Source organism: Natator depressus, chromosome 3 (genome assembly GCF_965152275.1).
Source record: "Natator depressus isolate rNatDep1 chromosome 3, rNatDep2.hap1, whole genome shotgun sequence".
NCBI classification, from domain to species: domain Eukaryota; kingdom Metazoa; phylum Chordata; order Testudines; family Cheloniidae; genus Natator; species Natator depressus.
In genome coordinates, this window is record NC_134236.1 from 43,648,685 (window position 1) to 43,667,511 (window position 18,827).

Here is an 18,827-nt window from a genome sequence, read left to right on the forward strand (position 1 = left end):
TTCAAAGCTTTTATATATAGTTACATAGCTTTTATGTGTTTTAAGTAGTGATCAAGATTTTTTTTAAATTCAAAGGACACTTTTCATAGCATCATGCCATGCAACTGGTGCATTACAAATCTGACCTCACCCTCTTCTGTATTCCCCAATTCCCCCACCCCATAATATACATAATATCCTAGTTGTAAGTATTTTAAATATTCTCTGGTAAAATGAGGTCTGGGTACCAAATATGGAAATCATTAAGGTACTAAACATTTGAAATGGATATTTTCAACAGTATCTACACAGCTCAGTATATTACTACTTATTATTATATTTTCCAGTTTTTAAAATTTGTTTCATTACAAACGGTATAGGATTATTAGCTCTAGAAACTGAAGCTCTCTATTTAACAAGAGAAAAAATACAATTCAGAAGGTGTAATGGCAATGCAAGCTAGCTAACTTTACCCCAACAATAAGAACCAAACCCGACTTTCCACTTTTATGGGTAAGACCATATTTCAGCCATATTGTAAATCTGTCAGTTCTGGGTCACCTATTCAGCCCAGGTCAATGTTGACCAAAAGGTCTTATCATCTACTGACTGTTTGGTGGCTTATGTGAAAAGAGAAGAGGGAACACATACAGAAGCTCTCTGTTCCATTGGAAAACGAAAGCTTCTCCTAGGGACTGTTTCCCCAGTCTGGTTCTGGAGCAATAATGAGGGCATTTTTTGTTCAGGTAAGTAGCAAACAAGTCTATTGTTAGGGTCCCCCAGCAACCGAATATGTAGTTGAGTACTGCCGGTCCATTTCCCGGCCAATGGGAGCTGTGGGAAGTGGTGGCCAGCACATCCCTGCAGCCCACACCACTTCCCGCAGTTCCCATTGGCCGGGAATGGTGAACTGTGGCCACTGAAAGCTGCGGGCAGCTGTGCAAAAGTAAACACGCTGTCTGGCAGCCTGCCAGAGGATTACCCTGATGGGCCATGTGCAGCCCAAGAGCCACAGTTGCCCACCACTGCCCTAGATAGATGATGCCTGTAAGGTGCCCAGGGATCCCCAGTATGTCCACTGGGGCAGAGGAAATGGCATAGATGGTGGCATCCATGGGTGTCCTTACCAGGTGGGTTGAAACGCCAAATGTGGGTGCACTTTGGATGTCCTCAGATGTTGCTCTGGTGAGCTGTGGTGTGAGGTAAGGAGAGATTGCCAGCCTCCTCACTGTCTGCCTCTTCTCTGGAGAATGGTGGTGGTGAGTGTCCCGGTGCAGAGTGTGATCCCAGGAATTGGGATATACTTGGAATTGGAGAGCTGATACCGAGTAGCAGAGATTCTGGAATCTTGGTTACCGGTAGATCCCTGGAGAAATGAAACTCCTTGGTACTGCAGTAATGGTTTTGCCACTGCAGGCTCATTAGTATCGAGGGAGTTGGTGGAGTAGGCTGAGGTCTCTCATTCAATATGCAGCCAGAACAGGGCTCTCTGGAGGCACTTGGTGCTGTTGCCTGCTGTGTTGGTGCCAGTTTTGTAGAGATGGTATGGTCTCTTTCTCTTTTGATCCAGTGCCACGTGGGTCTTTTGGTTTTGTGACGGTACCTACACACAAGGAACCATGAGTCTTATGAATGCCATGCTGCAGTGCTGCCAATACTATCAGTAAGGAAGTGACTGATCTTGCCAGGGAGCTCCATTGGCCGAACAAGCCTTCAGATCAGGGGCCTACAGCCCTCTTCTTAGAAGCCTTCTAAGGGGAGTCAATAGATTTGCTCTTAGGCAGCCCTTCCTTGGAAGTTGATGGTCTCTGGGGTGACCATAGTTCAGGAGGAGACCCAGGATCAGAGGCTGGTCTGAGGGAACTCTCCACCATTAAGAGTTCAATTTTTTGCTTGCAGCTCTTCCTTGTCCTGCCCTTCAATTTTTGGCGGAAGGTGCACTTCTGCAGAATGTGAGCCTCTCCAAGGCACCGCATATAGAGCAAGTGACCGTTGCTGACTGATATTGCCTCTCTGCAGGAGAGGCAGTGTTTGAACCCGGGGCAGCCAGGCATAACCTTTAACAAGGGTTATTCTCCAGTAAGGGGGAGGAAAAAATGTATCAGGATTGTTAGGGAGAAAAACAAAGGTGTAAGAAATTAAAAGAAAAAAAATGAGAAAAAAGAAGAAAACAGGGAATGGAGAAAACGGAAACTCTACTAAGAGACAAAGAATGGAAACTCTACTGTCAACTATAAAAATACAAAGCAAACTGATATTTGATTTGGACTGCTAATCATTCCAACTCAGGCCAAGGGTGGTTGAGAAGGAACCGAGGGCAATTTGCCTGCATGACGCTATATAGCCTTGATGTCAGGCACGAGACAGGGAGAGCACGTGTGTCGGCTGAATGGGCACTTCTTTCTAAAATCTCTGATCAGAGGTGCAGGAATTCAGACACATCTACAGTAGAGCACCCGTAGGGACACTACTCGATGAAGTAATCATAATTACCCAAAAAGAAGTAGCCATCAAACTCCAGTGCATTTGAAGGACTATATAACATAAATGGTTTTGTGTCTACAGACGTGTTAATTTATCATCCAACTTTTGACATTGCTTCATTTATTTTATACTTTTTGTGTTTTATTTATAAGTTGGAATAATTTCAAAATTTAATAACTTGTTTAATTTAAAGTTTTGGGGAGAAAGAAGGGAGGTATTGTTATGGAAAATCCATTCTGTGATCCGTGCTGGTCTTTCAGAGTACCGAGTATAGCAGCTGGGTCAGCTAAGTCCACTCCAGGATTTGGTTTTGACTAGGAAGTTCAGTCAGCTACAAACAGAGAAGCTGAATGCTCTATTCTCTGAGCTGCAGGATTAAATCAGTGATTTGTGTGATCATACTTTAAAACTATATAGTGTCTGTGTGATTCATTCCAGTAGCTCCTAATCAGCTAGGACACAACATGCAGGAGACCAACCTTTCATAAGAAATGGATCAAGCCTGTGGAGTCCATTGCCCACAGAAAGAAGTGTGACACAGCTCTCAGCAGTCAAACCAAAATGAAAAACTCATCTCTTTGACTTAGATTTCCCTTGATTAATTCTTATCACACACAAACACTATCACAAAAATAAATAAATAAATAAATAACTCTCCCCCAGTAATCTAATCAAATTACTTCTTCTGCTCCCAGAAAGGAAGAGAGAAATACATTGTTAGTTGTTTTTAAATATTGGGAGATGTTTAGAAGGACATGGGTGCCACATATGTTTGTAGACAGACAGACAATTATCCCCAGCCTGCACTTGTCCCTTCTCTTACATAGTGGTGTTGATATTGCTATCCTTCAACATTCAGGCCAAGATGAGAGGAGATATGCAACAGCATTTAAGTTCCTTAAGGAGAAGTGTGACAGAGTACCTACTGGGAATCTGGGGATGGATGGGTGCAAGCCTGCTCACAGCTAAAGGCCCCTCCCCTCAGCCTAAGGGTAGGAGCTACCGGACCTAGATTACAAATAGTTTTGGGAGACAAATAATGAACAACAGGGATGGGAATGAGGTCCTAGGGTCGAAAGCAGGGAGCCAGAGGGGGACGCCAGGCAAAGAACTCAACACAACATCCACTTCTCCTTGAAAGCTTTCAGGGAGCCAGCAGACGTGGCCCAGAGGAACTCTGTCCGAATACATGATCAAAGGAAGGCGTGGAAATGGGCCCCACAGTTGAAGAGCACCTCCCCATCTAGCATCCTCCTCCTGGTAGGGTGACGGACACCTTGGTCAGTGCCAGGAAGAGGTTGACAAGGAGGTCTTGCGACTTCATGGGGCCACAGATGGGGTATGCCTAAATCAGGACGTGTGGGGAAAAGTGCAGCCAGAACCTAAGAAGACAGTTCTGAAGGAGCCAGAAAAGAGGCTGCAGCCTGGTGCACTCAAGATCGATGTGCACAAGGGTCTCCCTGCTGCCGCAGAAGGGGCAGGTGTCAGGGGTGGGGGTGAACTGGGCCAAGTACACCCCTGTGATCATGGCTCTGTGAAGGAGCTGCCAGCTAATACCCCCAGGGGGACTGTGGGACTAAGGTGGAATTCAGGCTGGCCCATTGGGGCTCCTCATCCTTCACACATGGTAGGAGGTCCCGCCACTTTGTGGCAGGGCAGGACACGAGGGTGAGGAAATGAAAAGTGTGGATCACGAGCGTGTACAGCTGTACCCAGAGCAGAGTCTGAAAACAAACCAGTTGCGGTCCATGCAGCTGGCTCAGGGTATGCTGAGAGAGGGGCTGGGGGAGCTCACAGGGCCAGGGCCCGATGACGAGATCCAGAGGGCTAGGGGTGGGAGTGGGTGGGGCCAAGACCCACTCAAGGAAGGCCTAAGGGGCAGGTGATAAGGCTGACCTCATCTCCAGGAGTATGCACGGGGGGGGGAGGGAGGTGAGGGGTGGAGAACTGTATGCACCAGCCGAGCACCAGGGGATCCACCCAGGTCCTCTGGTCATAGTCTAGGAGTTATCTGATCCTGGTGGTACCTGCCAGGACCAACATCTAGCACATCGAGGGATACTCTGACACCTGTACACTGAGCTCAGGGTTGTGTAGCAGAGGCTACACGAGGAGATCTTACCCTTTGGCAGCCGCCACAAACCTGTTCACTGGGCCCAACTTCCAGGTCCAGAGGACGTCCTGGTAGAAGACCAGCAGGTCTTGCAAAAGACCCCTCGGATGGAGGTAAAAGAGCTGCCAGTTTTATCGGAGCCCTCAGAGGAAGTGGAAGAAGGTGTGTACCAATGCACTCCACAGTAGACTACCTGCACTGTAAAGGAGTCTCTGCAGGACCTGGAAGCACAGGACATGGACCTGACTGCGGAGGCAGAGCAGGCCCTATCCCCACTCTTCCAGGGGAAGGCTCAGAATCCCTGCAGAGACCCAGTGCTGTCCTGGCCAAAAGAAGTCCAGAGTAAACCTCTGAAAGTAGGCCAGGGAATCCAGGGCTGGGCTCAGGGTGTTGAGCTGGTGACAGAGCATGGACAGGGCCAACTGATTAAGCACCAGCTCCCTCCCCCACAGAGAAAGGCACCGGAGCAGTCCCATCCGTGCTCAACCACCCTGTCCTCCAAATTGTGCCAGTTCTCTGGCAGAGAAGGATGAACGGTAGAAAGGGGCATAGCCAGATAGAGCAGCGGACCCACGCTCCACCGGATGTCCTGGAGCACAGGTGGTAGGGAGCTCGCCTGCCACTCATTCCCGACCATCAGGCCAGATCTCTTCACTCAGTTGACCCAGACAGAGGAGGCAACCAAGTAAACAGCTTGGCAGGCCTGAACCTGAAAGCCCGCAGAGTGTCCAGGAGATAACCATTGTCCACCCTGTTGACTGCCTGCTCCTGGTCCAGGGATAGGTGGGCAAATGACAGACCATTTCTACACCCAAGTTCGAGGATGTCCCAGACCAAATAAAGATCAAAGATGGTACAGCCTGGGACCAGTCAGGATGGACGACATTTGCCAGCACAGACCCCAGCTGCAGTGAGATCGCCTTCACTAGAACTTTGTAATCCGTGCTAAGGAACAAGATGGGGCACCAATTCTGAAGGTCACGAAGATCCCCTATCTTGGGTAGCAGAGCAAGCACAGCCCACTAGCACAACAGGAGGAGAACCCTGATCCCCAAGGACTCGGCCAAGATGATGGCGAGGTCCTGGCCAAAGGCATCCCAGAATGCACAGGAGAACTACATGGTCCTCCTGTTGATGCCCAGAGATTTATTGGTGGGCATTGGATGAAGGGTTTCCAAGAACTGAGCCAGAATGAGTGGCAGCTCCAGCTGGTCCCAGTTGTCTGTGCTGACCGTTGGGAGTCCATCCCACAGTCATCAGTTGGATCCAGGGAGAAGAGGCTAATGTAGAAGGTCCTCTCCCGCATCTCCACTGGATCTGTAAAGGGGATGTGGTCACCCACCAGGGGGCAGGCGATGTGCTTGTTAGCCCCCCTCCTTTTCTCCAGGGAGTAGAAGAATTGGGAGCTGCGATCCATCTTCCGAAGGAGGTGGATGCAGGATTGAATGAAGGCACCCTGAGCCCAATATTCATCGAAGGCCTGGAGTTCCTCTGGCTTCTCTTAGCACACTCTGCAGATGGATGGATCCCCGGAGCTGGTGGCCAGATGCCTCTCCAGCTTCAAGACATGCCATTCCAGCTGCTCTATCACTGTATCTCTCTGCCAGCTGGCCCCCGGGAGTAATCATGGCAAAAGAGCTGGGCGTGGACCTTTCCACATCCCACCACTGCTGCTTTGAGAGAAACATGCGCGTCTGCCCTTGCCAGGCCAGCCAAACTTTCGGAAGGATGCCACAAAACCCACATCCTCCAGTAAGCTATTATCAAAATGCCAATAGGCTGGTCCCGGCCTCTCCAAGGTGAGAGAGGCTATCACGGCCACCAAATGGTGGTCCGAGAATGGGGCTGGCAGAGATGGAGGCAAGATAGATAAATACACTCCAACCAGGAGCGGCACAACCAAGCATCCTCTACCTCATCAAGCTCGCAGCGTACAACCTCCATCTGCCCTTCTACCTTTTCCCCTCAGCTATGACTCCTTTCTGCTCCTTTTCCTCCATGCTGACTGGGTTCCATTGATTCAAATGGAGCATTGAGAACACAAGAGAGACAGGCTTTTTCTACTCTAATTTCTGGTGCCACTGGATGCCCTGGAACCTGGGAAGGGCAACTGCCGAAAAGTCTTGCTCCTCCCTGGGCTGAAACACAGGGAATGAGCAACATGGGGAAATAGCTAGCTGAGTGTGGTTGGCACAGTAATGTGGACTGGAGAATGCTCAGTGCAGATGGAATGTTCCCAGAATTTTGCTGTCAGCCCTATCAAACCTTTAATGAACATATGGAAACAATATTTTTCAGAAAATTGTAATTTGATCAAGTTTGGGGTTGATTTTCAGAGCAATAGAAAAGAAAAGAAAAGAAAAGAAAAGAAAAGAAAAGAAAAGAAAAGAAAAGAGCTGTAGCTAGGCCTCTGGCATGGAAAATTTCTGCCTGAGTGGTTAAAGTTTGGCAAAAATTATAATCAACTGAAAACTGTGTTGTAATGGAATGTCTCAGGCAATCTTAATTATAGATAAGTGTTGCTGCAAGCTTCACCTATAATAGCAATTATATTCATAATATAGTAGGGAGAAGTCTCCTTCTCCTTCCCAGTTTTAGCCACGATCTTTAAAGAGATTTGACCCCTGCAGTCAGCTAATACACTGTAAAATAAATACACTACAAGATTCACTGGAGATACGTGGCAATTCTCCTTTGAAGAATGTACATAACTTAAGGACAATGACATTTTTGGCAGATTTTGCTAGCAGCTATGGCCTGGTGAAAATGTCCCATTTTACTCTTCAGAAGATATTATTTTTACAAATCAAAAATTAACTTTTTTTTAATCTAATCTAATGGTTCAGTAGTAGTGTACATCTCAGCAATAAAACAGAGATACTAAAATTAATTGAACATGCTATTGATAATCTCTGTGGCAACCACTTTGTAGTCTTATGGGAATGAAAATACTCCTATTTTTGTTATAAACGTATATCAAAAATTAAGACATAAATGAAAAGTCTATTAAAAAAAACTACCAAAAGTTAAAGAAAAATCTGAAATCTTATTAAATTGAAAACCCCAAAACAGGTCAATGAAAGAATAGCCAGAAAAATATTACCCGTTCTTGACATTAATCTAAAAATTATTTATGGTTCAAGAAAATATCAGAGAACCTATCATCAAAGGGGGCGGGGAGGATGAGAAAACTGAAGAATTTCAGTAATTAAGCGTGGGATTTTCAAAGTACCTAAGAGAGGTAGGAGCACAAGTCTCATTGAAAGTTAAGGGAAACGTAAATCTTTCTTTTAAAGGCTTTGTCTACACTACAGCCTATGTTGGCAAAACTTATGTCACTCGGGTGTGAATATTCCCTCGGAGTGATATAGTTACACTGACATAAGCGTTTGTGTGCACTGCGCTATGTCAGCAGAAGAGCTTCTCCCACTGACATAGCTTCTGCTGCTCCCAGAAGTGGGTTTTTATGCTGATGGGAGAACTCTCTCCTGTTGGCATACAGTGTCTTCACCAGACGAACTGCAGCAGAGCAGCTGTACCACTATGTATAGATATACCCTAAAAGATATGCCATAGTGCAGACAGAGTTTGTGGGCTAATCAGAAATTGCTGGGTGCAGTTCTATGCAGGAAATTAGACTGGATGATCATATGGTTCTCTTCTGGCCTTAATCTATTAAATAAATTCATGAGTCAGGCACTTTTGAAAATCCCACTCATAATTATTAACACAATTCAACAAAAAATAATTCAGTGAAAAATAAATGCTACTTACGGACACAAACGGGAGTTTGTCCAGACCACTTATGATCTTGCAGGCAAATCCTGACAGATGTACCGACAAGCCGAAAGCCAGGGTTACACTGATAGACCACAGTGTCACGGTAACTGAAGCCATCCCCACTAATGTGGCCATTTACAATTGGATCTGGAGAACCACAATGCCCAGCTAGAATAAAGGAACAAACCAATCAATAAAACATATGTATATATTAAAATCCTGTTAATATTGAAAAGATGCTGATAGGAAAAACTACTGCTTCGTTCACCTTTATGACAAGCTTGGTATTAGAACCAAATCCTGCAAGGTGCTGTGATAAACACACTTCCCTTGACTACCAGTGAAGGCAACAGGAATTGCAGTGCTCAGTACTTCGGAGGATCAAGTGTTTAAGTTAAAATATTGTATTTATGTTTTGTATAACTTACACCCTCAGTTTTAAAAGAACTTTGTCAAAAGTCAGATGGAGTTTCTTTTGTGGCAAGCCAAGAACATATACTGATATACAGAGAAGTCAATTTTTGAAACTAAGTTACTCACAGTTCAGCACTTAAATTCTAAACTTACAAACCTAAACTTCTGATGGATAGAGATGATGAGCTCTGACAGCTCCCACTAAAATCAATGGGAGATGTCATTGTTTGGTAACATGCTGTGGATGATACTTTTTTAAAAAGGGCCCCTACTATTTTAGTAAGTGCAAGAGGTTAAGACCAACATTTTCAAGTGTGGACATTGACTTTAGGGTCTTCAGCATTTGAGTGCCTTACCTGAGACAGCTTGGGCCGGATTTTCAAAGGCACTGAGTAACTGGAGCTCCCATTAGTTTGTTGGCCTATGGATGATAAATAACTCTTGAGCCTAATTTTTCAGCTATCTCAAGATGGACACCCAAAACCACTGGCCATTTTCAAAAATTTGAATGTTTATGTGATGTTATATTCAATATTGAGGTGCAATATACAATCACAGGAGGCTTAGTCATATTTCAACTTATTTTCTCTGGGCCTGATAGTCATTTACACTAAGGCCCCTTTATATTTTTCTGGCACTAAATTACATTTACACTCTTTTAAGTCCCTTATTCTGCCTCAGCAGCACAAACAGGCCATAGTGTAAATGAGAATTGGGCCTTCTATTTTATTTGTTTGTGTCACAGTCTTAAACATAGGTTTTTGGTGTACTTTTTGGCAAGACTGTAACTTGCTCCTATGTGTTCACACAGGAAAATAAGGAGTCTGGTTAATGCCAATGGGTATGCTGAGTATTGACACAAGAATATATGGACTATCTGAGAAGGGAATATGGACCATCTGAGAAGGTACTTGTGGGACAGAATTTCAGCTTGGTCACATTCAGAAACTGAGACTGAATATGTACAAAGTGAGGCTGGAAGAGATGTGACAGACTAATGAATTCCCTTAGAACACAATTGGCAAAAGCTGATCTATTTGGCAGACTCCAAAGAAGCAATGGACACATTGCAGGAGCAGACTGAAAGAGGGCCCTGGCTTGTTTTGGCCTTGTTTTGAAATGGGATTAGCTTGATTTTTGGCTTATTGTGAAAGTTGGGGTGCTTATTTACCATGTGAAAGTTGGCAACTGTGGTGCTGAGCCCTGATCAAGCAAATCTCTTATGTACATGCTTAACCTAAAATGAAAAGTCAGTGGGTTTACTCACATGCTAAGTCAAGCACAGGCTCAAGTGCTTAGTCATATTGTACTACCATGGCCTCTTATGTAGAGGTAGTTCTTATGGATTGCATATAAAACCAGAGCTCTGCAGTCCAGATTGTCTTCATTGTGTTTCCAGGTAGAGATCAAGGTATTAGTTTTGACCTAGGTCTCTGAAGTTTGGGTCCTGGTTACCTTAGAGGCTGATTGTCTTCTCATATGATACTTTAGCAACTGAGAACACTTGAGATACCTGAGCCAAAGCCACACCAAAGTTTAAAGAGGTTGGGGTCGGGCAGGTTTTTTCAGTTTTGACTTGAACTTGCTTACTCAAGCACAAGTTTTTTTGAGGTTCAGAACATTCTGCGAAGGCTATCAGTTTACCCAAACTTTTGCTTGAGGGATTATTTTCAACAGATTTGGGTGAGCAGAAGGTGGCTAGAGTTTTTTAACTGAGAGTGTGCTCATATGCAGAGTTCAGTGTTGATCTATTTTTATAGAATTTGGGCTGAGTGATTTTATTTTTTGACCAAGTGTTTTATAAATTGGACAAAATAATTTAAAACTTAGTAAACAAAAATAAATAAATTACATTAAAAAAGACTAAAACTAAGTGTTACTTTTGTGGCAAATTCAGAAAGCTAGGCAAATCACAGCCAACGAATGACTGGCATTCCGCAGAAGGAGAATGTCCAAAAAATTCAGAGCAATTTGGGCTAACATTTTACAGGGTTATGATTAATGTGTAAATAGATATGTTGCATCCTCTTTCCTCCCTTTATCCTAAACTCTATACTTACTTTGTGTATTTTGGTACATTTGTTATATTTAGAAAAAAATAATACAAATTATAAATACAAAATAAATTAGGCAAGCATTATTATTAGCCCACTTGTTAATTTTACACAAAGAAGTCAGTTATCAATAAGCTATCTGCCTTAACATTTAATGCCACAGCTATTTTCAGTTTTCTTATAAAATAGTTTTAGTATTTAATTCCAGATGAAATAGGAATGTTTAATGTGCCTGACAATCATATCCTGGTGAGTTATTGTGTTCCATGAAATATTATGATGTGACATAGATAGCAAATCAATACAGAAGTCTTTCACCTTGATGATACCTATTGTATGTATTATGAATAATTTGGTTTGCTTCTTATGCTGTTTACTTCAAAGATAAAACTAAGACATATGGAGATAGATGCAGCATTTTGATATCCTAGGGAACACATTCAAGAAATAGTAATTTACATGTATATCACAGTTTATTGCAAATCATTAAACTTCTCTCTGTGGATAAATGGTCCTCACTCATTTTAACACCATATTGGAGTCTGCCAAAAAGGAACATAAAGACCCTTTACCTACAGATATACATAGTCAGTCAAACACAAACAGAAATGACGCACATCTGAATTTTCTTGAAAGATTTGCTTCAGCAACTCTGGAAAAAAGTTTTGTCAGTTATTTGCACCATAAAACAATGCTGTTTTTGAGCTATTGATCAATTTAATACACACATAACAATTACTTTATCTTTTGTACCTTTTATGGTCTTCAAGAGAACATTAACAAGATTACTAAAAGTTGGTTTTAATACTGTCCATTTTGCACTGAATTTCTCATTTCTTTCTCTCCAACTTTCTTTTTTAACCAAAAAAATTACAAAAGGAGAGAGAGTGAAAGTAGGTTGTATGTGAGAACATGTTTATTGTGCCATTACTTTCTTCTTGTTCTAAATATGGAAGAACAAAGTCTTTCTACTAAAGTCTTCATATGGGCAAAAAATACAAAATGGGGCAGGGGAATCCATATATTGAACTGCAATATAAAAATTAAAGAAGAATCCAACTCCATTATGAATGCCTTTTCATTTTGTTTATATCTCAGGTGAGAAGTTGTGATGGAATATAATTTATTGTGTCATACCTGTCTTTATGAAACAGAAAATCGTCCTTTTATAAACAAAGGAGTATTTTGTTCCTTGAGATGGACACTCCCTAGGCTTTTGTTCTAAAATGTTAGCCATAATTAGATAAAAACAGCTAAATTCTAATAGAGTAAAAGAAAATAATACACAGCACAACACATTTTGCATATTAGGACAGCTTCATTTTCTACAGTATTTATTACACATTCACCTGACAGCATTGCATTTCCAGGATCTAGTAATGAGTTTGAGTTGTAAAGAAAGACTTTAGGTATATTTACCCAGACATCGGGTTTCGGTGCCACTCCAGAGTCCATTTGCTAAGCACTCTCTCACATGAGATCCAACTAGTGTGTACCCTGTGTTACAGGTGAAGATTGCAGTGGCTCCATACACCATTAAGGTTCCAATCTTATTACCGTTTGGTGGAGAAGGGAGGCCACCGCAGGAGACAACTAGGGGAAAAAACATAAAACAGAAACTGAAATATGAAATCATCTCTTCATAATCTCTTAGATACAAGAAATAACACAATTCCTTATAGCTTTTGTAAATCTATGTTTTTGCATAGGCTTAATATATATAAATTTAAGAATCTGATGTAGTATAGGCTCCAAATTAAGAGTTTAAAATTGTGCCTTCATTGGCACAGGTGTGCCAGATTAGGGAAATGCTCAGGGATCCCTTCCCCCCTCTAGGGCACCAGTGCAGAGGATAGGCACAATCTACCTTATAGTCTGAAGCACAAAAGGAATGTGAGGAACAATGCTAGTCATCCAAGATTTGGGCACGTCTGGGTAGATCATGGCAGTACTCCAGAACACTGCTGGTTCCTATTGTACAGAATAGGAAGAATTGCCTCCCCCTGTACTTTCCCAGGTCTGTGGGTATTTTGCTTGTTAAAAGGCATGAGGTTTTTATATATTGAACTCAGCACAGATGATGAATTTTCTTAATATAGTATCTTCTGTGGATATTTACAATAAATGTTATATACTGTAAACTACCCGATTAAATGTGATAAATCTTTCAATCTATCGACAACTGGTCAAACCTAGTTAAACTTGATCTGTTATCTTTCCTTGTTGCCATTAATATACAATTAATAAGATGGCAATTGAAGAAGTCCTTTGTTGGTTTAGCTAGTTCCATTTCTATTTTACTGATGGATAGCACAGACCTTTTCTACATTTTCTTTATTTTCAAAGGCACATGTTACTCAAAACCAAAATTTCAATGACAGGAAATTTCCTCTCTCAATTCTTAAGGTACTCTCTTCCTCTTCTATATGTAACTTGGTAATAATGGACAGCTATAGTTTAGGACCCATAATGGATTTCATTGTAGTCAGTCACACCAGTACATGCATTTAGGAAATAGATTACCAAAGCTCACTGTGTCCCAAATTTCTACTGAGGAACATCAGATGTTCCAGATTTAATGTAAAGATTCCTTTTGACTGCAATTCAAGTAATAACTGAATTAGTTTGTGGAGAAGCCCAATTTTGTAAGATGTCTGATTATAAATATACAGGATAATGATGATATGTACATAGCACACTCATTTTAATTTAGTTCACTAAAATGTTATATAGTGGACTGTATTATCCATATATATGCAATACTTTACATTTGTCAAATGACCTCTGATTTTTCTAGTTGATTGAAATTGCATCAGCATGTTTGATGAGTTGTATCTTATTTTGTTAAAGAAGCCATCCTGCATAACCTTAAGGAGAAATGAAGTGCGACTAATACACCCAATTAAGCCTCTCCAGCCATAGACATCCCCAAACCTGACTTCTAGTGGGTCCTTCAGAAAAGTCACATTATATAAATGGATATTGAGATTTAAATGCTTTAATTACATCAACGATTATGTTTCAATTATCCTACCTGCTGCTTCAAAAAACATAAGTGTACACAGCTAGAACAGAATCTATATTTATTTATTTAATTTCAGAAACAGACTTCAAAGAGAAACTGCAGAGCTACAATTCATTTGCAAATTTAACACCATTAATGTGGGCTTGAATAGGGACTGGGAGTGGCTGGTTCACTACGAAAGCTACTTTGCCTCTCCTTGAATTAACACCTCCTCATCAATTGTTGGTAGTGGACTACATCCACCCTAATTGAATTGGCCCTGCCGACACTGGTTCTCCACTTGTGAGGTAACTCTCTTCTCTTCATGTGTCAGTATGTTTATGCCTGCATCTGTAATTTTCACTCCATGCATCTGAAGAAGTGGGGTTTTTTACCCACGAAAGCTTATGCCCAAATAAATCTGTTAGTCTTTAAGGTGTCACGGGACTCCTTGTTGTTTTTATATTTATACCATATCTTCTGTATATGTGAGTGACAAAACACAGTAAACACTGTCTTCTGAGAACAATCTTCAGTATGCTTCCAGATCTTAATATTATATATACCATACAAAAGTACTACTGAACATATTTTAGCAGCTGATGTTTGACCTCATTAAATTCTACAGGTGAAATAACATCTTTACCTTGTTTCAGAGTAACAGCCGTGTTAGTCTGTATTCGCAAAAAGAAAAGGAGTACTTGTGGCACCTTAGAGACTAACCAATTTATTTGAGCATAAGCTTTCGTGAGCTACAGCTCACTTCATCGGATGCATACTGTGGAAACAGTATGTAATGTCTTCTGCAGTTTCCACAGTATGCATCCGATGAAGTGAGCTGTAGCTCACGAAAGCTTATGCTCAAATAAATTGGTTAGTCTCTAAGGTGCCACAAGTACTCTTTATCTTTACCTTGCAAATAAATTAATAATAAATCTTTAATCAGGAGTGCATAAACATGTCCATTAGGATTTTGCATCTATTACTTATCTCTTTGACAAATAGATCTTATCTGGAGCACTCTCTCTATTGCCTTCTCTAATTACCTTACTAGGGTTTTTATCACTGTGCCAGTTTGTGAAGAACTGGCCTTTTCAACAAATATTTCAGCAACTGGAAAATGGATTCCAGGATGACTACCTGTGATCCAGCTGCAAAATCAGTTTCTAATTAAAGAAGGTGCAAAATTAAGCTTTAGAGATTATGTAATAGTGGCTACACAAAAGATAAAGGGTGTAATTTCAGTTAATGAACTCAAAATGCTATTCTTTTTAACTACAAAAGAAAAATCAATATTCTCCTTATTTCATAGCAATTATGAAAGAGCTATCCTATTTTTCTACCCTTATTTATTCAAAATGAACTCTTTGGCAAATAAACCCAAAGAAAAAACAAACCACCACTGTGACATGTCATTCCATATCCTTTATGAAAATATGCTTATGATATGAATATGACATAACTGAGATATACATTAAGCAAGATGGCTTATGTGAGATATCATTGGAAAGGTTATGATCTACTGAATGTGATTATCCTATTTGTATGCATGTATAATTTCTGTATCTGAAATTAGGAATATTGACTATGTATCTGTATTTCAACAATGCTACTTTGCGTGACGTCCACTGCCACACATCAGGTACAAAAATGGAAAAGTCAGACAGGGTGGACGGCCCATCAACAAGGACAGTGGACTGTAAAAGAGCTTAGTCTTCCTGTGAACATGTGGGTCAGCCTGTGAAGAATGGCTACAAGGGCCCTACAGAGTACAGTATCTTGTCACCTGATACTAAAACATTACCTGAGACCAGGTGGTCAGTTCTCCCCTGCTATCCCACCCAAGATAAATGCTGGAAACAACCAAGAATGAACAGGGGGAAAAAAACTGGGCCCAGGCTGGAAGGGCATCTGGCCCGTGAAGAAGATTATTAGAACCACATTTAGGGTGAGAACTCACATGTAACCAGTTTCTTTAGTGTATTAAGGTTCATTTGTGTGCTCTATTTTATTTTCTTTCTAATCTGCCTTGTTCTGTCTGCTACCTCCTTAACTACTTAAAATACACCTGTTATAGTTAATACATTTACTTTTGGTTTATAATACAACCCAGTTTATGTGATTTCTAACTGCAGGGGTGAGGGGACAAGAAATTCACAGTGACGGAAGAGGCAAATATAATGTATCTTTGGGTCTGTACTCCAAGTGAGGTGGACATCTGAGTGCTGGAGTAAGTGATCTGCAGCTGGGTGTGGCCCTGCCTGAGTGTGCGTTAGAGGAGGTTTTAAGAGTCTGGCTCAGCAAGGCCGGTTAAAGGGGGCTCATGCTGGCAGAACAGGTAGACTCAGTGGTATCTCAGCACATCAGGTGACTTCCCAAGGGGTCCGACCCGCCACAGTACCACCATTCACAGAAAGTCCAAAAATCACACAGTTGCCCTGCCCTAGTGGCTACTACACTTGCTTTTCTAGCCTATTTCACAATATATGTATGCAATTTTATTTTGTTTTTTAGACAATGATATTGTTTTATTCAGTAGGGGCTCCTGCTTCTGCTGACACTTCCTTTACTCCATCCCTTCCCTTTGCAAGCATGAGACACTGGTTCCCACCTGTCCCTGTCTATGCACGCTGCATGTGATGAAGGTCTGGAACAACACAGTTCTCAGTGTCTGGTGAGTGCAGCTTGATTGGTTGCTGACCCTGGGTGGGAGGGGCTATAAATAGGGCTAACTGCCTAGGAAGCTCTATTCCCTCTTCCTTTTCTTTCTATGACTGGAGAGGTGTTTACCAGGCCACTTCACCATGAATGGTCCAGTGAAATATGTATTAACTACCTATGCTAAATAATCTGTTCCATCCTGTATTTAGCTGTGATATTCTGAGTAAGTTTCCCAGATCTAAAGAAGAGCTCTGTGTAAGCTTGAAAGCTTGTTTCTCTCACCAACAGAAGTTTATCCAATAAAAAGACATGTTACCTCATCCACTTTGTCTCTCTAATATCCTGGGGCTGACACGGCTACAACAACACGGCATACAAGGCATTATTGACATTTCTGTAGGCTCTAGCAGGGCTGTATAGGTTAGAGTGGCTCTGTTCATTTATTTCTGAGAAATCGGTCATTGAGAAATAGATCTTCTGCTCCAAGAATTATTTTACATAGGGGTTCCACAGGGATTCCCGTTTGTTCAATTTGCATATGAGGGGAGATTAGCTCATTCTAAAAAAATCTTCCTTGGATTAATATACTTTTCAGAATAAAGTACAAAACTGAAAGATTCTGAAAGATTGTGTGGTCTGCAGGTGGAGTACAGGATTGAAGGCAGACATACTACCTCTCCTTCTGACCTCAGCACAGGGAACAGGATGGTGTGAAGCTGATGGGGTATAGCAGGGCTCTCTTCTGCCGAACGTTGACTGGTATATGGGTTCCACAGAGACCCTTAGGCTGCTCTAAATATGTAGGTTTTGGAGTCAGGACCAGCACAATCCACAGAAACAGGGAACTGTAATTAGATCCCGGATATATACACACCCTTCCCTGCTTCCCCCCAACCCCCACCACACAAAGCAGAACTTGAATGTGGGGGAGACTCCCCATATGTAAAAGGGAAATTAATACATACATACTTTGCAGAGTTGCTGTGAGAATAAGTTAATTAGCATTATACAAAAGCTGAACATTCAAATTGCTACATAATTACTTAGTACAAATGTCATGTACTACAGAATTACTAGTTTGAAAAATGCTTAATATTTCCTTCACCCTTCTTTTACTTTGTCTATACTTATTCTCCTGTCCATTCCCTGAGATAGATAACTAACAGATTCTTCTCTCCTCCCTCTGTGTTTCTTCACAGTGCACAGGAAACTCTTGCTATAAGCTTCCCCATCTTCTTAAGCAGCCTCCTTGCTTCTGCCAGGCTTCTGACTCCTAACCCTCATGGTAATTGAATATTACATCCTGCTTCTCCCAGCTTTCCCATACTCAATCACTCTCTGTGACTTTGCCTTTGTATTCTTCTTCATCCATGCCCCGCCTCTGTGTACAGCTCTTCTCTATCTGATTATTGTAACCTACATATTATATCTGCACTTGCTTGTGTAGATTATCATTAGCAGTAAAGCTTTTTGTGGTATGTATGAAAGGTATTATATAAAAATGTGTTGTAATGAACGTATGAAATGGACTCAAATAGTGCAATCCTCATACGTTATTCAAGAGCATAAAGCAAAATCATGTACACATATTCCCTTTCAGAAATTATTTAAGGAACAACAATATCCTCAACTAGTCTATAAACCGTATATGCAATGTTTACCCAGATCAGAACTCCCAGATGAACTCACGAGTCAAACATGGGTCATCATCCACTTAAAGGAGCAACTATATAGCTACTATGACAATATATCTTTGACTTTCATTAAAAAATGTTGCACCTTGCTTTGAGAGTGTTGATCTACAAACAAATTACATCTCAATTCTAAAACACTTAACAGTGTAAGCAAATGGGTTATTCAATAAATTCTCAGTTTGCACAAGTTGATTTCAACCAGTGGTAGTCAATCAGATTTATTTGCTTTCAATTTATCAGCAGAATGTTAGGGAAACAAAATAGTCTCATCTTATTACAGAAATGAAGTAAATAAAAAACCTCACTAAAAATACAAATATACTATCAGAAAACATGATATTTGGTAAACAAGAATGCTCCTTACCCTTACAACTTGGCCTTTCATCACCTCCACTCCATGTTCCATTAGATCTGCACTGTATGAGTCTTTGACCCCCTAAATAATAGCCAGGACTACAGCTCAGCATGACTTGAGCTCCATACTCATTCAACGACCCAGCTATCAGCCTCCAGATGACATGCTCTGAGAGCAGAGTCTCAATGCTGAGGCAAGTTGCAGCTGTGAAGAAAGGATACTTGTATATTAGCACTTTCCCCCACATTACTTCACAAAAAAATGACTCATGGTCTTACCGAGAGGAGGC

General features: G+C 41.5%; 1 protein-coding gene across 1 annotated transcript in view; it reads right to left on the minus strand.

Moving 5' to 3' along the window:
• CSMD1 (CUB and Sushi multiple domains 1) overlaps nt 1-18,827 on the minus strand; it is a 1,960,312-nt gene that overhangs the window by 99,638 nt on the left and 1,841,847 nt on the right. Inside the window, exons 51-53 of the mRNA XM_074947791.1 lie at nt 18,548-18,742; nt 12,244-12,417; nt 8,351-8,524 (exon numbers count right to left, since the gene is read on the minus strand). Of these exons, the coding sequence (XP_074803892.1) occupies nt 8,351-8,524; nt 12,244-12,417; nt 18,548-18,742 (543 nt within the window). The remainder of the gene's footprint in view (nt 1-8,350; nt 8,525-12,243; nt 12,418-18,547; nt 18,743-18,827) is intronic.